This window comes from Petaurus breviceps, unplaced genomic scaffold (genome assembly GCF_028583685.1).
Source record: "Petaurus breviceps papuanus isolate PSGF00001 unplaced genomic scaffold, PetGlider_PUasm1.0 225, whole genome shotgun sequence".
In the NCBI taxonomy this organism is placed as follows: Eukaryota; Metazoa; Chordata; class Mammalia; order Diprotodontia; family Petauridae; genus Petaurus; species Petaurus breviceps.
In genome coordinates this window covers 3,477,274-3,500,406 of record NW_027185889.1, presented here as the reverse complement: position 1 = coordinate 3,500,406, position 23,133 = coordinate 3,477,274, and the positions used below count along the sequence as shown (strand labels likewise).

Here is a 23,133-nt window from a genome sequence, read left to right as displayed (position 1 = left end):
GTAGCAAGAACAAATTGGAGAATAGAATCAGAGAGGATATTCTCCCTATATCAGTACTGTGTCATCTGTGAGTTGACATAGCACCTAGAGAACTAGGAAACTAGACGGTGGAGAATATATAATAATAATAGCTAACATTTCAGTATAGAACTTTGATGTTTGTCAAGTACTCTTAGCAGTTTTATCTCATTCAATCCTCATCACAACCCTATGAGGTAGGTGATATTTTATTATTAATCCCATTTTACTTTTGGGGAAATTGAGGCTTAGGTAGGTTAAGTGACTTGTCCAGTGTCATAGCTATTAAGTATGTGAGGCAGGATTTGAATGCAGGTCTCTATTTTATTTATATTCTTTTTTATTTTATTATTATTATATTTATTATAAAATTTAGCATTTTAGTCACTATGCCACCTGTCTGGAAATCTGCAACCACCAAATCTGTAAACTTACTTCTAGTGGGCTAGAGCTCTGTCAAGCTTATTAGCGTTGAATTTAATAGACTAACATAATCAATATATATGTGAAGCAGTGGGAAGCTCCTAGTGTGGGAATTACATTCACCAGTGCAGATCAGACTACCCCCACCCTCACCCCTCATGGCTTAGTCCTATGGAGTTTGTTGCCTGAAGTTAATTAACATGTCCAGGATAACATAGCTAGTAAATGTATGAGGCAGGACTATAACCCTCATCTTCCTGTATCCAAGTTCAGTGTTCTTTCTATAGTTCCATGCTGTCTCAGTGAGTTGTCTCAATCCATAAATTTTTGGCTATTTTATCCAATATGTCTCTGTATCTAGAACTCCTTTCTCCTATTACTAACTTTTCCCCTTATTATTAACTCATGGGATTATAGATTTAGAACCAGGAAAAAAAGAATACCTTAGAAAGACATCTAGTCTAAATGCCTCATTTTACAGATGAGGAAACTGAGACCTAGAGAAGATAATTAACTTGAACAAGGTCATACAAGTATGTCGCAAAGGTGACAGGGTTGGGATTTGAACATGTGGTCTCTGAATCTAAATCTAAAAATTCTTTCTACTGCCTTAAAAGTTTAACTGAGTGAGTTTTGATAATTGATCTATCTCTGAGTTCTTACTTCAGCATGTCCCTGGTGTAACCTTTTTATAAAGTCCCCTAATGACTTTGGGCACTGCCCATGGAAGGTACTCAAAATATCTGAACCCTAACCCTAATGAATAAATTAAGAACTAAAGTTCATTCAACACATGTGGTCCAGGCCCTTCTGTGGCCTGAAATCTTAAGCAATTGAGCTGAGTACTTTTTAAATTTGAGTACTTTGGCTTTAGCTATAAGTATTGCAATAGTCAGTCAATAAACATTTGTTAAATGCCTAGTAGGTTCTAAGTGCTGTGCTAAGTGCTTTAAATACAAAAAGAAGAGGGGAATAGTCACATCATATATAGAACAAAGGTTGTAGATTTTGGTGGGAATTCTTCCTTTGATTTGAACCTCAGAGTATCTTAGAAGTTAAGTCTTTACTTATAAGGCCCTGTGGCCTTGAGGCCACAGGTTCCCCACCTGTAGGGAGTTGCTTAAGGCACATAGAACAAAATTCAGTTACTTGTCCAAGGTTACACAGCTAGTGAAGTATCAGAGATGGAATTTAAATCTGAGCTTTCATGATTTCTAGCCTGATACTCTATGTACTTGGCCATACAGCTGGAAAGAAGGTTCAGACCTTGTGAAAATCGTTTTTTGTTTTTTTTTTTTTGCTTTTTGGAGGGCAATTGGGGTTAAGTAACTTGCCCAAGGTCACATGGCTAGTTGTGTGTGTGTGTGTGTGTGTGTGTGTGTGTGTGTGTGTATTAAGTGACTGAGGCCAGATCCAAACTCAGGTCCTCCTGACTCCAGGGCTGGCACTTTACTCACTGTGACACTTAGCCACCCCAAAGAGATAAATGTGACAATACTTTAGGAGAATAGCAACGACACTGTGAAGGGTTTTTTTTTTTTGGCCTTTTGGAGGACAATTGGGGTTAAGTAACTTGCCCAAGGTTACAAGGTTACAACTCAGGTCCTCCTGACTCCAGGGCCAGCACTTTACTCACTGCGCCACCTAGGCACCCCCATACTTTTCTTAAAGTGAATTTTTATTTCTATTGTTTGTTAAGAGAAATGTTAGTTTAAATACCACCTTTGATACTTATTATCTATTATGAGAAAATCACTTAACCGTTATGAATTTCAGTTTCCTTCTCTCAAAATAATTATACCTATAGTACTAACCTCTAACTTGGAAAGTTTATTAAGAGAGTCATCATCCTCTTAGGACTGTTGATGATACTGTGCCTGTTAAGCTGGAACAGTTTCCCAAATATCTAAAAGTCTATTTTCACACCTGCTTCTAAGTTTCATAGTGAATCACAAAATATTTATTTACATGCTCCGTGCTTCCCATTGTATTACTATCATTCCCTTTCAGTAAGGCATCACTTAAAGAATAATGCAAGGAAGAAAATGTATTCCATGAAACTAAACGATGTATCAAAGAAATCTGACATCATATTCAGGGCCCCACACCCACAGTCATTCATTAATAGCTCTTTGAAAGAACCAAACTTGGTTGTTAGTAATTTCACTGTATTCGGTTTCCATTGTTTTGTTATTCTTTTCCATTTTTATTGTTGTAGCATTGTGTTTATTGTGTTCTTTGTTCCACTTAAATGTTACTTTGCACTGGTTCACATAAGTCGTTCCATGCTTCTTTGCTGATTATTCTCAGCATGCCCAGTGCAGTCACATTCCACTAATCATGTACCTCAACAAGTTTAGTCATTTTTCAGTCTGTGGGCATTTCCTTTGTTCCCAATTCTTGGGTATCACAAAAAGTACAGCCATAAATAGAAAATAGCTCTTTTTAACCTGTGGGTGGGTTGACTGTCCCAAAAATATGCCCATTAATTACTACTTAGAAAAATATGGGTCAAAAAATGTTTTCTCTCTGCCAACTAGTACTTTACAATTCTAAAGATAAGGCAGTGTAACCTGACCAGTCCCAATTCATACAATTGCCTTTCATATTTTGAAAGCAGATGATTAAATAGTGCTTAAGATGATACTTAAAAGATTATTTTTTTAGATCCATGTTCTAAATATACTTGGGATTTTAGTTTAATCAGTGAGGATAAAGATCTTAGTTTCATTGTGTATTATTCCTATAAATACATTTGATATCATATATACATATATATGTATATGTATATTTGGCTTTTAAAATAGGAAATATTGAAGAAATTTCCCCTAAGTCTTTAAATATACTACCTTGACCACCATCTTGAAAAAGAAAGATGAGAAAGTTTATTGTGTCAATACTTAATTGGCCTTGTGGATGATATTACAATGTTGATTTCTTTTTTTAAATAATATTTTATTTTTTCTCCAGTTACATGTTAAAACAATTTTTAGCATTAAAAAAATGTTTTGAGTACCAAATTCTATCCCTCCCTCTTCTTCCCCTTCTCTGAAATGGTAAGCAATTTGATATAGGTTATAACTATGTAATCATGGAAAACACTTCCATATTAGCATGTTATGTAAGAAATGACAAGGAGGATGATTTCAGAAAAACTAGAAAGACTTAACATGAACTGATGCAAAGTAAAGGGAGCAGAACCAATAGAACATTGAACATGGTTAACAACAATATTATATGATGAAGAACTATGAATGACTTAGCTATTCTCATCAATACAGTGATCCATGACAATCAGTCCCAGAGTACTCATGGTAAAGCATGCTATCTGCCTGCAAGAGAAAGAATTTATGTTATCTGAATACACAGTGAAGCGTGCTTTCTCTCTCTGTCTCTGTCTCTGTCTGTCTGTCTCTCTCTCGCTCTGTCTCCCTTCCTTCCTTCCTTCCTGTACATGATATGGGCCTCATTTCTCAAATAGAACCGAGTCAAATTATAAGAATACAAATCATTCCCTAATTGATAAATGGTTAAGGAATATCAACAGGCAGTTTTCAGAAAAAGAAATGGATGTTAATTTCTTTAAGCCACAATACATCTTTCCAGCAAAATAGACATATAACAGATATTGTGGCCTTCACTCTTTATAGTTTTGGGCACTAGGTAAATGATGATGATGATGATAGATGCTTATCTATTTATTGACTTATTCAAATTGGATATTCCTCTTCAGTCACCTGCTTTGTAATTTATAATGCCCCTCCACACTGAGAGATTAGTGGCTTGCCACCTGCCAGTGGGACAGTAGTTGAAGCCAGGGTCTTTCTGACTCTGACCTTGGCTTTCTAGCCATGAAATCATTTTAGTAGTGCACTTTTGATGCACTATCTCATTTGAGCTTCACACAAAACCTGAGAGGCTACTACCATAGATGTGATTATCCATGTTTTCCAAAAAAGAAAACTGAAACTTATAGCACTGAAGTGACCTTGCCATAATTACATGACTAGTGTCAAAGGTAGAATTTGACCTGATATGTCTTGAAGGAGAACACTTCCAACTCAGCTGCCTCTACTCAAGTACTTAGTACTTGTTAATAAATTATTTAAACAATTACAAACTCTATGCCAGGTGCCCTGTATTTGGGGTTTATGAGTTCATTTTTAGCATTTAGTATTTGATATAATTGACTTCCTTTGTAATCTTATACATTTTATTATATCCATTTCAAAATAATTCTGAAGACAGGGCTGCAGGCTTCACTAGATTGCCAGAGGAGTCTGAGATACAAAATACCATTTGATTACATTGCTTGTAATTCAATTGGACTATATATGTAATCTCATTTGATTATGTGTATATGTATATATACATTTGAGATTAATACATATATACACATGTACATACATATAGGCACATATGGTTATATACCTATATGCATATGCATGCGTGTATATGCAGTTATGCATGTAGACATGTATGTACATATATGTGTGTATATTTCTATACATATAGAAACATATGTGTATGTAATCTCATTTGACATTAAAACCTAAAAGCACTATATAAATGTTAACTTACTTCTTTTCCATAAGAGTGAACCCCAACAACTAGGTGGAACTAGAAGGCTTTGTCTCTAGTAGGACCATTATATACAATGTTCTCTACCCACAGGAATGGTCATATTTTCTAAATTCTCATTCTCCTTTCCTTCTAGGTTCTATTGGTAAAAATTTGTCATAATTTGTACTTAAAAATTCAATTACATTGTGTTAATTAGGCTTTGATGGTCTGGAATTCATGATCCTTTAAAAGACCTAAAGTAGACTGAAATTTATATTTGTAATTTTCATTAATAAAAGTAACTGTTTAAAGAGGATTACAAGGGGAAGGCTTAACCTAGTTGAGGAAAAACTAGTTTTAAGTACACTAGCAAATGCATATGTAAACCTCTGCTGCTGATGCTAATTCGTGACCTTTTCACAGAGAATGCTTTATAGCAATCACTTTGCTTATTTTTCTACCCTTGAAAGGAGAGCTCTGTATTTCTTTCACAATGTTCCTAACTTCAGACTTTTTAGACATTTGAAATAATTGTTCACTGAGTCTGAAATATTCAAAATTTACTGGTTTTTACCAGAAATGTCAATTTTACTATACTGTCTTATTTGTGTTTCTATAGGTGCATATCTTATACCATATTTAATACTGCTGCTGATAATAGGAATCCCACTTTTTTTCCTGGAACTTGCTGTTGGTCAGAGAATTCGAAGAGGAAGTATTGGTGTATGGAATTATATCAGCCCTAAACTAGGCGGTATTGGATTTGCAAGTTGTGTAGTAAGTGACGAATGCCTTTTTTAATCCTTGCTTTTACTAATCTTTACTTTACATTTCATCTAATCATTAACTTCTAATGGAAAACAAAAAAATACTGATTTTAAAGCAAAGAGTAACTTTAAAAAATTCATTTAAATAAGTAGAACATGTGCTAATGTAGAAATATTAAGAAATATAGATCTTTAGCTATGAATCTAGCTAACACGTTCTTTAGGGAATGGTATGTGGAGGATATTAAATTTTTGTAAAAGAGTAAGTATTCCAAATAACCATGGAAAAAAGAAGGGCTATCAGAAACAATTTTAGTCATATAGGAAAAAAATTTTAAAACAAAAAAAATAATTTTTAATTTGAAGGCATCACATGCAGTAGACTTAGATGACCTTACTCTTATATATCTCTCTGTTTTTATATCTTTAATTTGCAGATATTTCCCTTCCCCCTTCCTCAACCCTGTGAACCATTCCTTGTAATGAAGAATTTCAGGAGGGAGGACAGGGATGGGGAGTGGAGGGGGGGATTAGCAGAATCAGCTAACCTAAAGCTATGGTGTCTGATAGTATATGAAATATTAATGGGATTTTCTCTTTTAGGTGTGTTTCTTTGTGGCCCTCTACTACAATGTTATCATTGGCTGGAGTTTGTTCTATTTTTCACAGTCTTTTCAGCAGCCGCTTCCATGGGATCAGTGCCCTCTGGTGAAAAATACTTCTCACACTTGTAAGAAACATAAATGCATTTTTTTTTTTTTTTGCTACTTAACGAATTTAGGAAGGATAAGAGATTTTTGTATTAAGATAATCTGGGCAAAACTGTATTGTACTTTTCAAAATCATTATGACTATATATATGCTGTTGTCTGAACTCTTTATGGTCCTACTTAAAAAACAAGAATAATAACAAAAGACAAAACAAAAAAAAACCCAAAAAACTTATTTCACTATGAATCCTGAATAATGAATGTCAAAGAACAAGTCATTGAAACAATGAATAATTATGTGAAAATGATAATGATAAAAAAATCTTAATTTATTGATACCTTGTTTTTGGTTGTCACTTTTATTTCTCAATATATTCCTCCCCCTTTTCTATTGAATGAACTATCCCTTGAAAGGAGGATTAAAAAAGAAAGGGACGAAGGGGAAGCAAAGCCAATCATGTGTGACAGCAAATGCAATATGCCACAGCTATAAATCCCTTTGCTTTGCAAAAAGAAGAGAGATGCATTTTCTCAACTTTTTTTCTTTTCTGGGAGCCTTCATTTACTAATTACCCAAATTCTTTTAGGGCTTCCCAACATGATCTGTTATTATCCTTTGTACCACAGCAGAGATTTGTGAGCATTAGCCTTCATCTCTGTCACTTCCCCTTGATCCAAATGCACATTCTTACGAAAACTAGAGGAAACTACAAATATTAATTTTGTTTCAAGTACTTCAAATTACTTCATTTTTCTCTAGCTTTTTTTATCCAGGTCCTGGCCATACAATAATTTTATAGGTCTATTCTTGAGAAGACCAGATTTTTAGATAATTTAGACTGTTGCGAGAGATGGCAGGGAAAAAAAGACTTACTTTTTGCATGAATTAGCTGAGAGAAATCAGAGTGAAAGCCAAATTGGACAGCCAGATTCACTGGACAGTTAGTCTCCTACCACTTCACTTTTGTGATGTAGATTTAACTTCAAAGTCCTTCAGAAATAGTGTTTAATTAATTCATGCGATGCTTAGGATGCATACTTTAACTCTCTTGTCATGAAGGAGAATCCAAGAGTTTTTTCTAACATTACTTTTAAAAAATAGTTAAAAAAAAAGTCTCTCCATGAAAACAGAGTGAAGAAGTTAATTAGATAATTTAGCCAAAATAACATGTTATTGAGGAAAAGTGGTTTTAGGCCAAGTTAACATATTAAATTACCTCATTTCTCTGTGTAGTTGGTTTTGGCATTAGCACGAAGTGGGTGTAATATTTTGCTTATTCTAATAATTTGTTAACTACTTTTATTATTAAAGTTCTCCCCTTAGTCCAGAAGAAGAAGCCAGTCAAATACCCAGATATTTTGTCATGAAGGTATTTGTTACCAGATATTTAGATAAGTTGCTTTTCATATACAGGTTTATTGTCATGATTTTACTTGTGCAGAATTGGAATCACTTCTGCTAAATATGATAGGGAAAATGTTTAGACCTGGAAAAGTAAGAATAGGAACCCTCAGAAACTTCAAAATAGAAAATATTGTTTCTGTTCCAAATCATCTCCTGGAGGCAGAGACTATGATATAATTTTATGGTCATAATGAGATAATCATTTCACATAAGAATACGTAAATTTGTCCCTAGTATGATTATTATCTCATAAAGTTAAAGTCAGGACAATAGTAATTTGTATGGGGTGAATAGTATCTACTATATATGAACCTTATATCCGTGACCAAATTATATATTAGTAATTAGGGTTTTACAGTTAGAATGGACCATAGATAGGTAGATTGAGCATTAAGTATTTCTATATTTATATGCCAAGCCCTGTCCTAGGAACTGGGAATGAAAACACTAGGAAGAAAAAGAGAACCTATCCTCAAGGAACTAGAAAGGGGAACAGAAAAGAGCGCCTGTTTCTTGGCATTGATGTCCAACACCCTCATTTTATTAATGATGAAACTGAGCTACGTAATCAAATTACATACATCACACAGTTAGTGAGTGTCTTGGTATTTGAACCCAGATTATTCTAATGCTAAATCTTAACGTTTTATACATGATGTCTCCTTCAATATAACTTGGACAGATACCATAGAGGACTGTGAGCTGAGCTCAAAAGCCCAGTTGTTGGGCCTAAAATTTTCAGGGAGTTATCTTAAAAAAAATCGTCATAATCCTATTTTAAAAATTACTTTAGTGATAGATTTTCATGGACTGTGTTTGAATATTTTTAGTGGTAAATGGACCTTGGGTTCTGTGAAAGTAGAAGTAGTTGGCATAAACTAGTGACTGAAAGTTGATTCCAGTGATGACTTGTTTATTAAGTTAATAAGGCCTTTAGTCCACCTTTTAAAAAGACTGTATGAAATAAATACACTGATTGTCCAATTTAGAGTTTATCAATGTCAAAATTGTTGTAAATCCTTTTTTAATCCTAGAAAGATTTTCCTAACCCTATGATATGTCCCTGTACCACGTTGCTCTGCTCCTTAGCTTTCTGCTAGGATATGCTCAAATTGCAAATTAAATTTAATAATAGCCTAACTTACCCAGAAAAAAAAATAATTTGAATGGACTTTGAACCCGTAAGTTCTTTACAAATGATGGTTGAATTTTGAGAATAGAAAAAGGCAACCTTAAACAAACAAAATAATTAAAGCAAACAAAAATAAACAGTGTGATGCATTTCTAGGCCTTTTTCTGGTTTGGTGCAATTATCATGGACCTTTAGACATGTGACCAAAAAGATGCCATATCATGGAATATGAGAGCAACGTTATCTTTCAGTTTTGAATGTTTTTTCTCTCTTTTGTATATAATAGAAAAATAAAGCGTTGTGCTGCCTTTTAAAATGTTGGTCTTGGATATGATTCATGTTTGCATTTCAAAAACATGAAATGTTTGAGTGCATTTGTTGTATTAATGTATAAGTTTTAATGTATATAATGGATTTTCAGAGCAGCTAGGTGGCATAGTGGGTAGAGTGCCCAGATTCAGAAAGAACTGAGTTCAGATTCAGACTCAAACATTTGCTAGCTATGTGACTCTGGATAGGTCATTTAACATCTGTCTACCTCAGTTTCCTCAACTGTAGAGTGAAGATACTAATAGTTCTTATCTCTCAGTGTTGTTGTGAGGATCAAATGAGAAGATATTGGTAAAATGTTCAGTATAGTGAACATACTAAGTGTTTAATAAATGCTGGAACATAGTAAGTATTCAATAAATGTTCTCCCTCCCTTCCTAATAACTATAGATTAAAAAAAATTTCTCATACTGAATTTCTATTCCATGAAAACAGCAATTGTATTCTATCAAAAGGTAAGACATATTTTGCAGAGGAATACTCTCTGACCATTTCTAATGTAATTACCACAGTTTTCAGATCTGAAATCATTCTTTACCTTCTTTTTTCTCCCCCCTCTAGTTGTGGAGCCAGAATGTGAAAAGAGTTCTGCCACGACCTATTACTGGTATAGAGAAGCCTTGAATATTTCTGACTCCATTTCAGAGAGTGGGGGCCTCAACTGGAAGATGACAGTCTGCTTACTGTCTGCCTGGGTCTTGGTTTGCTTGGCAATGATCAAAGGCATTCAGTCTTCAGGCAAAGTTAGTACATTCCTTTTGACTTCCTGCCCATTAGCTAGGAGGCATATATCATCCCATTCCTGGACACCACACCCCTCCTCACATTCCATCTTCTCTATTTGTAGGGGCAACGAGACTGAAGTCATGATTCATTTGGCCCTTGAATAAGCCTAAGTAGAATAATAGTGGGACCTGGATGAAGAACAGGCAGTTATACAAAAAGACTTGAGAATTGATGAAAAGCAGCGTGTTAAGAATGTGGGAGGATGAAGTTGAAAGTGTTTCCCCAGGGCTCGCTCTTTCTTTGTTTCTTTGTTTCTCTCTCTCTCTCTGTCTGTCTTTATCTCTCTCTCTCCCTCCCCCTTCCTTCCTTTCTTCCTTTCTCTCTCCATTCCTTCCTTCCTTTCTTTCCTCCACCCTTTACTTCTTCCTTCACTTTCTCCTTTCCCTCTTAATTTTTAAAAAAATTTTCCTTATGTGTTAATTTACAGCATCCTAAATATCTTTAATGTCTTCTGAGATTCTTTTTTTGGTTCGTCTTTTGGCCCTAAAAGTATATTTTGAATGGTGGCCTGTAGAAACTTCTCCCCATCCCCAAAGGGCTCTGATTGGCTCCTGAGGTGTCTGAATTCTCCAGGGATGGTTGTACTTTTAGAAATCTGGGCCCCCATATCTGACCCTAACAAGCATTTCACTTGAATTAAATTTATCAAAAGTTTCAATTTCAATGTGCACTGCATGTATAAAATAGATGGAAATTATGAGAATAAACAATAATTTTATCTAAAAGGTATTAAATTTTGAATCCTCAGAATTTTTAAGGCCGATCCTTTTTAAAGTTGAGTCCCCAAACAACTTTTCTATTCAGTTCTATTATTTTGCCATCACCTCTGACTTTGCATTGTTTTCAGAAGATGAAATCTTGAAAAGGATGGGACAAGTAAATATTACAGAAAATCTGACAGTGGCATAGCAAATGTTACTTAAGAAAACTTTAGATTTCTTTCCAATTATATTCATTCAGTTCTTGGATGATTTCAAACTAACCTTTCCAGCTCTGAAATTAGCAGTCTCTTGCTCTCCAAAATAGATTGTGCTTATGAATATAGAAATATAGTTCTAAAGACATTCATTTTTCTAATCTAATGAAAATTTTGTTGCATGACTAACTATACTCAATTAATTAGTAATCATCTTAATTGAGTATGTCCTGTACTGTACGTCAAGGTACTTTACAATTGTGTTCTTGCAACTTACAAAGAGCAAATTCTAGAGTTGTACTTTTTTTTTTTTACAGAGAATGAACATGCTCAGTACTTATTTTTATGTAAAAAGCACCATGGTTAAAACCCTAGGGGTCTTTTTTTTTTTGGACATACCCTAGGGGCTTCTACTCATCACTGGGCATATTTGTCAAGGAAATTTTGTTCTAAATTGCATAAAAATAGAGAAATTGTGATCTTTATAGTTTATGTATGACCTTCCATATTGTGAATTTAGGGAAATACACAAGTATCATAATTTTGCACCAAACAATAAAATTGTTATAGCAGGTAAAAAAAAATGAAGTCTAGGCTTAGAAAGATTAACTAAACACTGAAGTTCAGAAAGAAGATGAAATGATTCTGACCTGAAAATGCCAGGAAAAACCATTGTCTGACTTGTATTCCTTTAGTAACTTCCCCATCTAGCCAGTCTTTTCACTTTGCAAGTATAGTCGATCTTATTCTCAAGCACCATTAGTATGGGTAGTATTTATAAGTGGCATGAGATCAGAGGATCAAAGCCAACAGGGGCCTCGGCTCATTTTTTGAATGAAAAACTGAGCTGAAGTGGCTTTCTAACAGATAGGTGAGTTTTTTTCCACACCAGCTTTTAAACCATATGCAAACGTGTAACAATTTTCAAAACATTGAATGCTCAAAGAAATCCTTACTTTTTAGATGAAAACTAACTCATTGTAAGTTAAGGAAAATTTTCAATTAGACATTGTGTCAGCCATCATGGTAATGAGTCAGAGAGCTCAGCTAGGACCCCTCCCCCATTCTCATGTTAAGACATGACAGATAAATCTTTGTATGAAGATGGAAAAAAGTTCTCTCCTTTAAATTGAAATTAGAAAATTTTGTGAAAATGGGGCAGCTATTTAGACCAGGCCTGCACAACATTTGGCCCGCAGGCTGCTTATGGTCATGTGCGTGAAAACTGTAGAGTATGTAAAACAAGCCTGGACAGCATACCACCTGTGGGCTCTATGTTGTGCAGGTCTGATTTAGACATACTCATTCAGTCAGTAAGCATTTATTAAGTGCCTGCTATGTGTCAGACACTGTGATAAGTTCTACAGATACAACAAACAGGCAGAAGAAGAGAGTCCTTGGTCTAGAAGACCTTAAAATCTAATGGGAGAGAATTATCTAGATAAGTCAGGCAGCAGATGTTTTATTATTGAATATAAGGGGTCCTTCTGCCTCAGCTGCTTTATTGCTTGTTTACAGCCTTACTTCACCAGGGGTTTACTAAAGGATCTGTTTTAAATCATGGAATCCCATTCCTAAAAGGGGGTAGGATAAATATAAGACATATAAGTTCATTGATAAAGGGAACTCTCAGGTGAGAAAACTCTATTAGTGTAGGGATGTTTTCTTTGCACCTTAGGAAATGGTTAATTCTGGGTGTGGTGTCAGGAAGACATGAGCCCAGTCCTGCCTCAAACACTTAGTAATTAGCTAAGTGACTCTGGAAAAAAGACACTTAACCTCTCAATTTCCACTTCTGTGAAAGGGGAATATTTCATAGTAATATTGCGAAGATCAAAATGAGTTAAGTATATAATACACATAATTATGTAATATACATAAATGATCTCTTATTTAGTAATAACAAAGCCAGCATGTCAGAAGTGGGCCTCAAACCCATGTCATCTAATTTCAAGGCCATCTCTCTACCCACAGTGCCTCTTAGACTTTATATATGAGAAGGTTTTTAAGAAATCATATGACTTGATTGATAGCTTTAAAAAAAATTTTAATAGCTTATTTTTCAATTTTTTCTTAGTTTACATTTCCACAAGATTTTGAGTTACAATTTTTCTCCCCATTTTTTCCCCCTACACACCACCCTAAAACAGTGATCCCACTGAACATTCCCTCCCCCAATCTGCTCTCTCCTGTATCTTCCCTCATCCCCCCTCCAACTCTCCAGTAGGGCACAGTGGATCTCTATGCCCCAGTGCCTGTATATCTTATTTCCCAGTTACATGTAAAATAATAATAATAATATATTTTTTAAACATTTGATTTTGAACCTTCGAATTCTAGATTCTTTCCCTATCTCCCTCCATCGTCACTCACCCTTACTGGGAAGATAAGCAATTTTATATAGGTTGTATATGTGTAGCTATGCAAAACATTTCCATAGTGAATATATTGTGAAAGACTGACTATATTTCCCTCTATCCCATCCCACCCCCCCATCTATTCTGTTCTCTACTTTTCCTGTCCCTTTTCAAAAGTGGGTGCTTCCAACTTCCCTCCCCCCAGCCTGCCCTCCCTTCCATCATCCCCCCTCTCATCCCCTTCCCCCCTACTCTCTTGTAGGGTGAGATACCCTATTTAGTGTGTATGTCATTGCCTCCCTAAGCCAAATTCATTGAGAATAAGGTTAACTCATTCCCCTTTGCCTTCCTGTTCTTCCCCTCCATTGTAACAGTTTTCCCTTGCCTCTTCTATATGAGATAGTTTACCCCCTTCTGTCTCTCGCCATCTCCTCTCATTATATTCCTCTCTCACCTCTATACCCTCTGTTTGTGTGTACCTCCTACACATATATACACACACACACATATGTATTCATACACCTCCTATGTAGAGACATATATATGTGTGTATGCATACATATATATACACACACACACACACACACACACACATTTCTATTCCCTTCAACTATTCTCATACTGAGAAAAGTTTCATAAATTACAATTATCATTTTTCCATGTGGGAATGTAAGTAGTTTAATTTTGATAAGTTCCTTATGATTTCTTTTTCCTTTTTACCTTCTCATGCTTCTCTTGCTTCTTGTCAAATTTTCTAGTCAACTGTTTTTTTCATCAAGAATGCTTGAAAGTCCTCTATTCCATTGAATGACCATTTTTTCCCCTGAAACAGGATACTCAGTTTTGCTGGGTAGGTGACTCTTGGTTTTAATCCCAGCTCCTTTGACCTCTGGAATATTATATTCTAAGCCCTTCGATCCCTCAGTGTAGAAGCTGCCAGATCCTGTGTTATCCCGATTGTATTTCCACAGTATTCAAATTGTTTCTTCCTGGCTGCTTGTAATATTTTCTCCTTGATCTGGGAACTCCAGAACTTGACTATAATATTCCTAGGAGTTTTTTTTTTTTGAAATCTTTTTCAGGAGGTGATCAGTGTATTCTTTCAACCTCTATTTTGCCCTCTGGTTCTAAAACATCAGGGCAATTTTCCTTGAGAATTTCTTGGAGGATGATTTCTCTGTTCTTTTTTTTTTGATCATGGCTTTCAGGTACTCCAACAATTTTAAAATTATCTCTCTTGGATCTATTTTCCAGTTCAGTGTTTTTTTAAGTGAGATATTTCACATTGCCTTCTATTTTTTCATTTGTTTGGATCTGTTTCATAGTATCTTGATTTCTCATAAAGTCACTAGCTTCCATTTGTTCCAGTCTAATTTTAAAGGAATGATTCTCTTCAGTGAGCTTTTGAGATTCTTTTTCCATTTGGCAAATTTGGCTTTTTAAGCCATTCTTCTCCTCATTGGCTTTTTGAGCATCTTTTGCCATATGAGTTAGTCTATTTTTGAAGGTGTTATTTTCTTTAGTTAGGTTGTCGACTCTCATTTTATAATTTTCTTGTGTCATTCTCATTTCTCTTCCCAGTTTTTCCTCCACTTCTCTTATTTGGCTTTCAAAATTTTTCTTAAGCTCCTCTATGGCCTGTGAGCAGCTTGTTCTTTTCTTGGAAGCTTCTGATGCAGGTGTTCTGACTTCAGTGTCATCCTCCTGTTCCATGATCCATTGATCCTTTTTGTCCCCCAAAAAGGAATCCAGAGTCGGACCGCTCTGCTTGCCTTGCTTCTCTCATTTGCTCATGTTGCCACTCAATTACTTGACTTTTGAGCTTTTTGCCACAGTAGAACAATGCTACCAGAGGCAGGAGCTTTGTCCCATATGCTGGGATTTTCTCAGCTGCTGGAGCTATTAATTGGGTGCCTTCTGTGAAGCCTCCACATGCTCTGGCAAGCTGGTCACACACCCCAGGACCTTCACCCTAGACCACAATCCAGATCCAAGCAGGTTAAAGCAAGAGCGATTACCCCTCAAACTGGTCGCTTGGTCCCCCTATAATCTTCAGACCAGGAGCTCTGAAGCCTCCATGTGGTGGTGGCTGCATGGCCGCAGTGCCTCAGCAACTTCTCCCTACAAGGGGTAAAGACCTGACTGCACTTCCGAACTCCTGCTTATCAAAGTCATTGCACTGACCTCTTACTTTGTTCTTAGCATCTAAGAATTGTTGATAATTCTGGAAAAGCCACCAAAGCTGCTGGTGATCTGAAGTCCCTCTAGCCAGTGGCTAGTTGTGGCTGCCCTGAGGCTAAAACCTTGGGCTCACTTGGGGTTGGGCTCAGCTCCCAACACGCTGAACTGGCCGCTTCCTGTAGGCCTGCCAGGTTGTCTTCAGTGGGAGTTTAGCTCCTCTGTGTCATTTTGTGGGTTCTGTAGCTCCAAAGTTTGTTCAGAGTCCCCTTTTACATGAATTGGAGAAGGTGGAAGCAGGAGCTCCACAGAAGTCCTGTTTCCACTCCCGATTGGTAGCTTTTATGCATGTAAATAAGCCATCCAGTATAGAAAACCTCTTTTTTAAGAACTTCAGTAATAGGATTTCTACTGGATTTCCTTCATTTATTATAGCTGTTTTCTTATACCCATCACCACGATGGTTGTTCTTATATTCAGTTTATCTCCTATTCTCATTGAAGTCTAACTCCTCATTATTCCTTCTTAGATGTGTCCAATCCCTGGCTTTTGGAAAATTGTAAAGAACCTGCTGTACCCATCATACATAGCTTTTCCTTTCCTAGACTATACAAACCAAATGCTTTTGGCCTTTAATCATTGGATCCCTTTTACCTGCCTGAAGTCATCTTTGGAACCCTTTTCTAACTTCTCTCCCCAGTTTCTTCACATCCTTTTAAAGTGTGGTCAGAGCCAAGAAGGCATAGGCTTGTAAGGTTGCTTAACATCTTTCTATGCTACATTCCCACTTTTAGGTGTCAAGAGATATTGATGTTTTATAGGGATAAGGATAGAAGTTTTGATTTCATTGATAGAGGAAGCTTTGAGGGAGGAAACACCTGCCAGTTTCTGCCAGCGTCTTCTCTGAAAATGATGGTGTGAGAGTACTGCTAAGGCATTGACAAATGCAGTGATTTTCCCAGTGTCATACAGCCAGTTTGTGTCCCACTAGGACTCAGATCTTACTGGATTTGGGGCTGGTTCTCTATCTACTGTGCCATGTAGAAATTCTCAGGTAACTTCTCTTATTTAAAGATGAGTTTGGGATTTTTACTTAAAAAAAGTCATGGAACACCTGAAGTACATTCTGTAACGCCATGTGTTTTTAAACCCTCATGAAAAACCCATATTCATTTGCACTTTTATTGTTGTGAAAAGCTTGGGTTCCCATGACTAAGAAAAGGTATTTTGGACATAATCCAGAGAAACATCCAGAAAAAAAACAAAACAAAACAACTATGATAAAACTGAGAATTGATAGTAATTTAATAATCTAGACTAAAAAGATGAAGACTGAGAGGCACCATGGAGTAGTGAGTGGGTAGGGTACTGGGTCTGGAGTCAAGCAGATATGGCTTCAGCTCCTACCTTAGTGTTTTTACTAGTCAAGTGACCATGAACAAGTCACTTAACCTCACTGTGCCTTGGTTTTCTCATCTGTACAGTGAGGGAGTTGAGCTCAGTTGCTTTCTAAAGCCCCTTCCAACCTTAAATCTGTGATCCTATGATCTTCACTGTTGCTCTGAATGAGAAGACATGACTGGGGTGAAGTCTACTCTTAGAGAGGAAGTACATTCACATTGTGATCACATATCCATTTAAGTATCAAGTGACAATTTGCCAGCAGTCAGCAATTGGAACCCAGTGCCCCAGGAGCCATGTGGTAGGAACAACAGCTGTTGAACAGGTTGGGCAAGATTTTTCCTTAAAATATGTTAAAACCATCTTGTGCTGACTTTTGTACTTAGGCTACCAGGAAGCTGTGTAAAAGATGTGGGCCTTGTTCCCCACAGACAGTAAGTCTTCAAGAGCATTTCAAAAAGCTAGCCAAGTCCACATGGCAGATAGGGCTCCTGCTGTCATTTGACAACCAAAAATGTAAAAACAAAGTTAAAAGGCTTGAGACAAATCAGTTAGTAAGGGGTTAGGGACTGTAAAAAAAAAAAAAATATATAAGAACTATTGTCTCCTAATGGAGAGACAATGGATCTGACCTAGAATGAATTTTCTTATTTTCCATTTTGGGGGCTATGATAATAAATGATAGTAATGATGAGAACAATGATAATTATTTTATTACAAATTTAAGACTTAGCACACTAGGTCAGACCCTTTTGATGTACAGTGGGAGGCCATGCTCAGGGCAGCTTGCTATGATTTAGAATGTAGTCAACTTCATTCCCAAAATAATATTCTTTTTCTTTTTTCTTTCTTTTTTTTTTTTTTGAAGGGGGGAAGGCAAGGCAATTGGGTTTAAGTGACTTGCCCAAGGTCACTCAACCAATGAGTGTATCAAGTGTCTGAAGCTGGATTTGAACTCAGGTCTTCCTGATCCAGGGCCAATACTCTATTCACTGCATCACCTAGCTGCCCCTCAAAATAGTATTCTTAAAACACTGTCTGGGGGAGCAGCCTTGAGCATTCAGCATAGCCTTTGTGCTAAATTTGTGGGATGTTGGTTCAACATGAGGAAAATCTTCTTGACTATCTGAATAGTAACACCACCACCAACAACAACCACGTCAGCAGCAATAATAACACCAACACTACTCCCAAAAGCAACAACCCTGTTATTGAATCCTTTCTTGGTTGTTGTAGGGCCAGGAAGGGTTTGAGGCACTGTGACCTTGTAGAACCCAGAGTCTCCTAGGGGCCATTATTAAGCATTGGAGGAGAACTTTCAAATGAATGAATGGATGGAAAAAAGCATTTATTAAGCACTCACTATATTCCAGGCACTGTGCTAGTACTTTGCAAATTTATAAAGCTGTGATCTTCTTACAGAAAACAACAAACTCTTTATCTTGGCTTAATAGCATACCAAGTATTTTAGAAACATTCCTTTTCATTACTTTCCATGGGGGAGCTGAGTGTGAAAGAATTTTTCACACCCCATTTTAGCTGATAAGAAGATTGGTCTGTTTAAACATACTTGCTGTCAGGATTATTTTCCTACATGTGCCTCTATAGATGAATCCCATGTGTCTTAGCAGCCGTTAAAAGAGCAGTCATCACTCTCTCATAACATTTTCATGGAGTTTTCTTCTCTTGCAAAAAAAATAAAAAAAAATCCTGTTATCTGGATAATGTTGAAAATATTTTTAGAATATGTACAGTTGGTTATTTTCCCTTAAAGAGATAAGAACCATGGGAGACATGTAAAAATTTATTTTTAAAAATTAAAGTTTCATTGATTCATTTTGTTCAACATCAGAACATAGAGGAAGGGTTTTTGATGATGACTCACTCACCCTAGGGTTTTTGGGTACACCTGGCCTACCCTTTCTGTTAGGCCTGTGCATCATATTCATTTCTCTGTAAGCTCTTACCCTCTGTCTTCACACCCAGCAAGCTTTCTCTTATAGCAAAGCAAAATCATTAGGCCAAATTACCTGACTTTGTATATGTGAGTGTTGTGTGTCCATAGTCACTCATTTCTCCAAGAAAAGGAAGGAGGTACCTTTTTCCTACTCTCTTCTCCAGGACCAGAATTGACCATTGCCCTTTCAGTGTCCAGGTTCATTCCAGTACTATAGAAAACATAAGTTCTGTATACCAGTGAAATCACAGGCCCCATCTCATCTCTATCTTTTCTAATAAATTTGATTTGTAATGATTACTCTGTGGTAGAGGCCCAAGACAAGTCCCAAACTTGTGGGTACATCATCATCAGTTCTTGATACACTGGTCACATAAATAAGGTATTTATAGCATGGATTTACTGAAGAAATAGGTTTTTTGAGGAGGCAGGAAGGAAACTGAGCAGATTTATCCAGGTTTCCTTGGTGTGTAAGCTGGATTTTTGGCATTTTAATCAGTCAAGTTATTTGGAGCTCTGCTAAAACTAAGTGCTTGATTTAAAGGGAGACAAAAAGAATCAACTATATACCATTCTACCAATGCTACCTATTTAACGACAAAGAAATGAATGATTTTTTAAAAAGTGATGATATTAAGGAAATGAACACACTTCAAGGGCTACTTAGGACTCTAAGAGATTTTAAAAATTCCTGAATTAGGTAAAAAAAGAAAAAATACTCTGGTTTTGGGAAAGCAGACTGATGAAAAAATTAAATATTGTGTGTGTGTGTGTGTGTGCATGTGCATGTATGCATGCTGAATATTGGCTCTTTATAAAAGTGTGAAATGATTTAAAAATTTCATTTCCCAGACTTATGTGGGTATAAAGGTTTGACTGTTTCTGTTATTAGCTCTTAAAAGTAGTAATGCTCAGGGCAGCTAGGTGGTGCAGTGAGTAGAGCACCAAGTATCAGCCCTGGAGTCAGTAGGACCTGAGTTCAAATTTGGCCTCAGTCTCTTAATACTTACTAGTTGTGTGACCTTGGGCAAGTCATTTAACCCTAACTTTCCTGTCGTCCCCCCTCCAAAAAGACAAATATATAGATAAATGAAGTAATAATGCTTTCTTGTTTTATAGAGAATACAGTATAGTGTACTACTTTTTTTTTTGGAGGGGTAGTTGGGGTTATGTGACTTGTCCAAGGTCACATGGCCAGTTTTGTGTTAAGTGTATGAGGCCGTATTTGAACTCAGGTCCTCCTGACTTAAGGGCTGGTGCTGTATTCACTGCACCACCTAGCCACCCCCAAGCATACAACTTTTTTAGAGGACAGTCTTACTAAATTAAATTCTGTGGAAAACTGTTCTGACTTAAGCATGATTTTTCCCATAAGGATTGTCATCACTGTTAGAATAGACTACTGTTGTGATGAGCTAGGGGACCAGTGGAGAAAATACTGAAGCCAAATTCATATGCAGTGGTTGACATTTCCTTGGTATATACTACTGGACCAGTCATTTAGTCTGCATCAATTTTCTCATCTGTAAAATGGACAATAATACTATCACCTGCCTCCCATGGTTATTGTGAGGATATAATGAGATATAAATACTTGTTATTATCACAGATTAAGTGAAGCGAGGAATTTCCTTGCTTAAGGTATTTCCTATGTAAAATTAATAGAACCATTAGTAATAACAATTATTCACAGTAAGGCTTCTGAATCTATTTGTTACATAATAATATGTTTTTTTTTTTCCCAGATCATGTATTTTAGTTCACTTTTCCCATATGTGGTACTCATTTGCTTTCTGATCAGAGCGTTGCTTCTAAATGGTTCGATTGATGGCATCCGTCATATGTTTACCCCTAAGGTATGTGTTTGGCTTCAGAGTAAGACATAATTTATGAGTGTGTTATATTTATTATTAGAAATGCTTTGAATGTTAAAGGCCACCAGAGCCTGCCTTAGCAGGATAATTTTTTTACATGTGGTATTTTTAAAATTTTTTGATTGTGGGTTTTCTAAGTTACTGACATTATAACCTGTATTGTTGATCAAACCGAGATATTTCTTGTTTGTGTTCAAGAGTTAATATTAGGATTTAAGACTTTACAATCAATCTAGTTGTGTTCTTTAAAATAATAGGATTTAAGACTACTCTAGTCATTATTTAAGATTTTAAGTGATATAAAAAACATTTCCCAAGTAAAATCTCAGAGGTAGAGTCTAAACCTTGATTCCCACCCTTTTCCATTCCTGAAACATAGATATAAAGGAGAATGTGTTTTGCTTTTGAAATGATAATGATAAAAATGAAGGAAGGATATTTAAAATGTGGAGTTATTTCTAAAAGTAACATTAAAAAAAGGATTTTATGCTGATAAAAGTATAGAATTTAATTCTTTACTGATTATTTATGAATAAAAAAGGGCTGTATGTATATGATGATTATTGTCATTGTTCAGATGTGTCCCACTCTTTGTGACCCCATTTGAGATTTTCTTGGCAGAGATACTAGAGTGGTTTGCCATTTCCTGTTGTAGCTCACTTTACTGATGAGGAAACTGAAGCAAAAGGGTTTGCCCAGGGTCACACAGATAGTAAATGTCTGATGCCAGATTTGAACTCAGAAAGATGAGTCTTCCTGACTATAGACCATAGACTTGACTACCAACTGGCCCTGTATATTATAGTCAACTTAATAACTGCTTCTGGGAATAATAAAAACAACAGTACATTTGGATTATATTTTTTTGGTACATTCAGGTTTACAAATTACCTTTTTTGTTCCTTGCAATGAACCCTGTGAAGTAGGATCCTATTGTTATCCCTATTTTACAACTGAGGTAACTGAGGCATAGAGATGTTAAGTGACAAGGTTATGTAGCAAGTAGATGTTTAAGGTAGAATTGGAACCCAAGTCTTGCATTTTTTTTTCCATTGCTCCATGATGCCTTCACAAAGGATATAGAATTATTGCAGTTCTAAATTATGTGTCTTCTTATCGTACTGGGAAATCCAGTTACTGAATTGCCTTTCATTTTTGTATAACTTTTGAAGAAAATTCAAATATGGAAGGCAAAAACTATATTTTCCTTTTCTAAGAGGGTACTGTTCCCTGCAGTTAGCTGGGTTTGAGACACATAAACTACTTACAATATATTGGCACGGCTAGCGGTCTGACATGGAATAACAATAAGGATTTTTTTTTTAAAGCAATTGGAGTTAAGTAACTTGCTCAAGGTTACACAGCCAGTTATTTCTGGGTGTGGTGCTAAGTATCAGAGCCTAGATTCGATCCCAGTTCATCCCGACTCTGGGGCCAGTGCTCTTACTCACTGAGCCACCTGGCCACCCCAACAATAAGGATTTGAGTGTCTCTTTTAGTTATTCTTCGAAGTTACAACTAAGGTATAGTATGATGGAAGAAATCCTTGACTTCGTCTGTTTGCTTGTGTATATGTGTATATAAATATATGTGTGTGTATACATATATGTATGTGACTGAACATATGAGTGTGAGTGCATGTATGTGTGAGTATTGTATCAGCAATGCAATATTCACAATGCCTATGGAAATTACAGATATGCTGATGTAATTATCCATCACAAAATATATCAGGCTTTGCTATATGGGGTAATAAGCTAGAAAATTTATTAAAATACCAAAAGACTGAGTCCCAAAACCAGAAAGTGAAAGCCATCAGAGTAGTTATGAAATTGGCACAGGTAGATAAAGTAGAAAGCACCCACATTCTCAAGCCTTTAAAACAGAACAGGCTACCTCAGGCAAAGGTCCTCCTCTCCCCACTCACAGCAACCACCCAGCGTCCAGGAAGTGCATTCCCAGCAGCTCCGGTCCCTGGCAGTCCTCAGCAGGAGTCCTTAGCAGAAATTCTGGCTGACTGAAAAAGGGCTTTGTGCTGCCGCTGCCGCTGCCTCTGCTGCTGCCACCGTCACCATCGCTGCCACTGCTAGCCACTGCAGGAACTCTAGCTTGGCTTCTGCTTCCTCTTGCTCTGCCCTTTCCTGCTACGTCAGCAAGTCCAATGGGGCATGGAAGATCTTTAAATCCCATAACCCTTACAAGTATAGGTATGTGTCAGTGTGAGCATACATACCATGTTTCCCCGATAATAAGACCTATCCCGAAAATAAGCCCTCCCCTTACTGTGTAAGATTCCTCTAAAATAAGCCCTCCCCC

The 23,133-nt window shown here is 36.4% G+C and overlaps 1 protein-coding gene across 2 annotated transcripts in view; it reads left to right on the top strand.

Moving 5' to 3' along the window:
* Window positions 1–23,133, top strand: part of SLC6A15 (solute carrier family 6 member 15) — a 66,060-nt gene that overhangs the window by 29,062 nt on the left and 13,865 nt on the right. For both annotated transcript variants that reach the window (XM_069095100.1, XM_069095102.1), the window contains exons 3-6: window positions 5,624–5,781; window positions 6,375–6,501; window positions 9,910–10,091; window positions 20,689–20,799. In XM_069095100.1, the coding sequence (XP_068951201.1) occupies window positions 5,624–5,781; window positions 6,375–6,501; window positions 9,910–10,091; window positions 20,689–20,799 (578 nt within the window). The remainder of the gene's footprint in view (window positions 1–5,623; window positions 5,782–6,374; window positions 6,502–9,909; window positions 10,092–20,688; window positions 20,800–23,133) is intronic.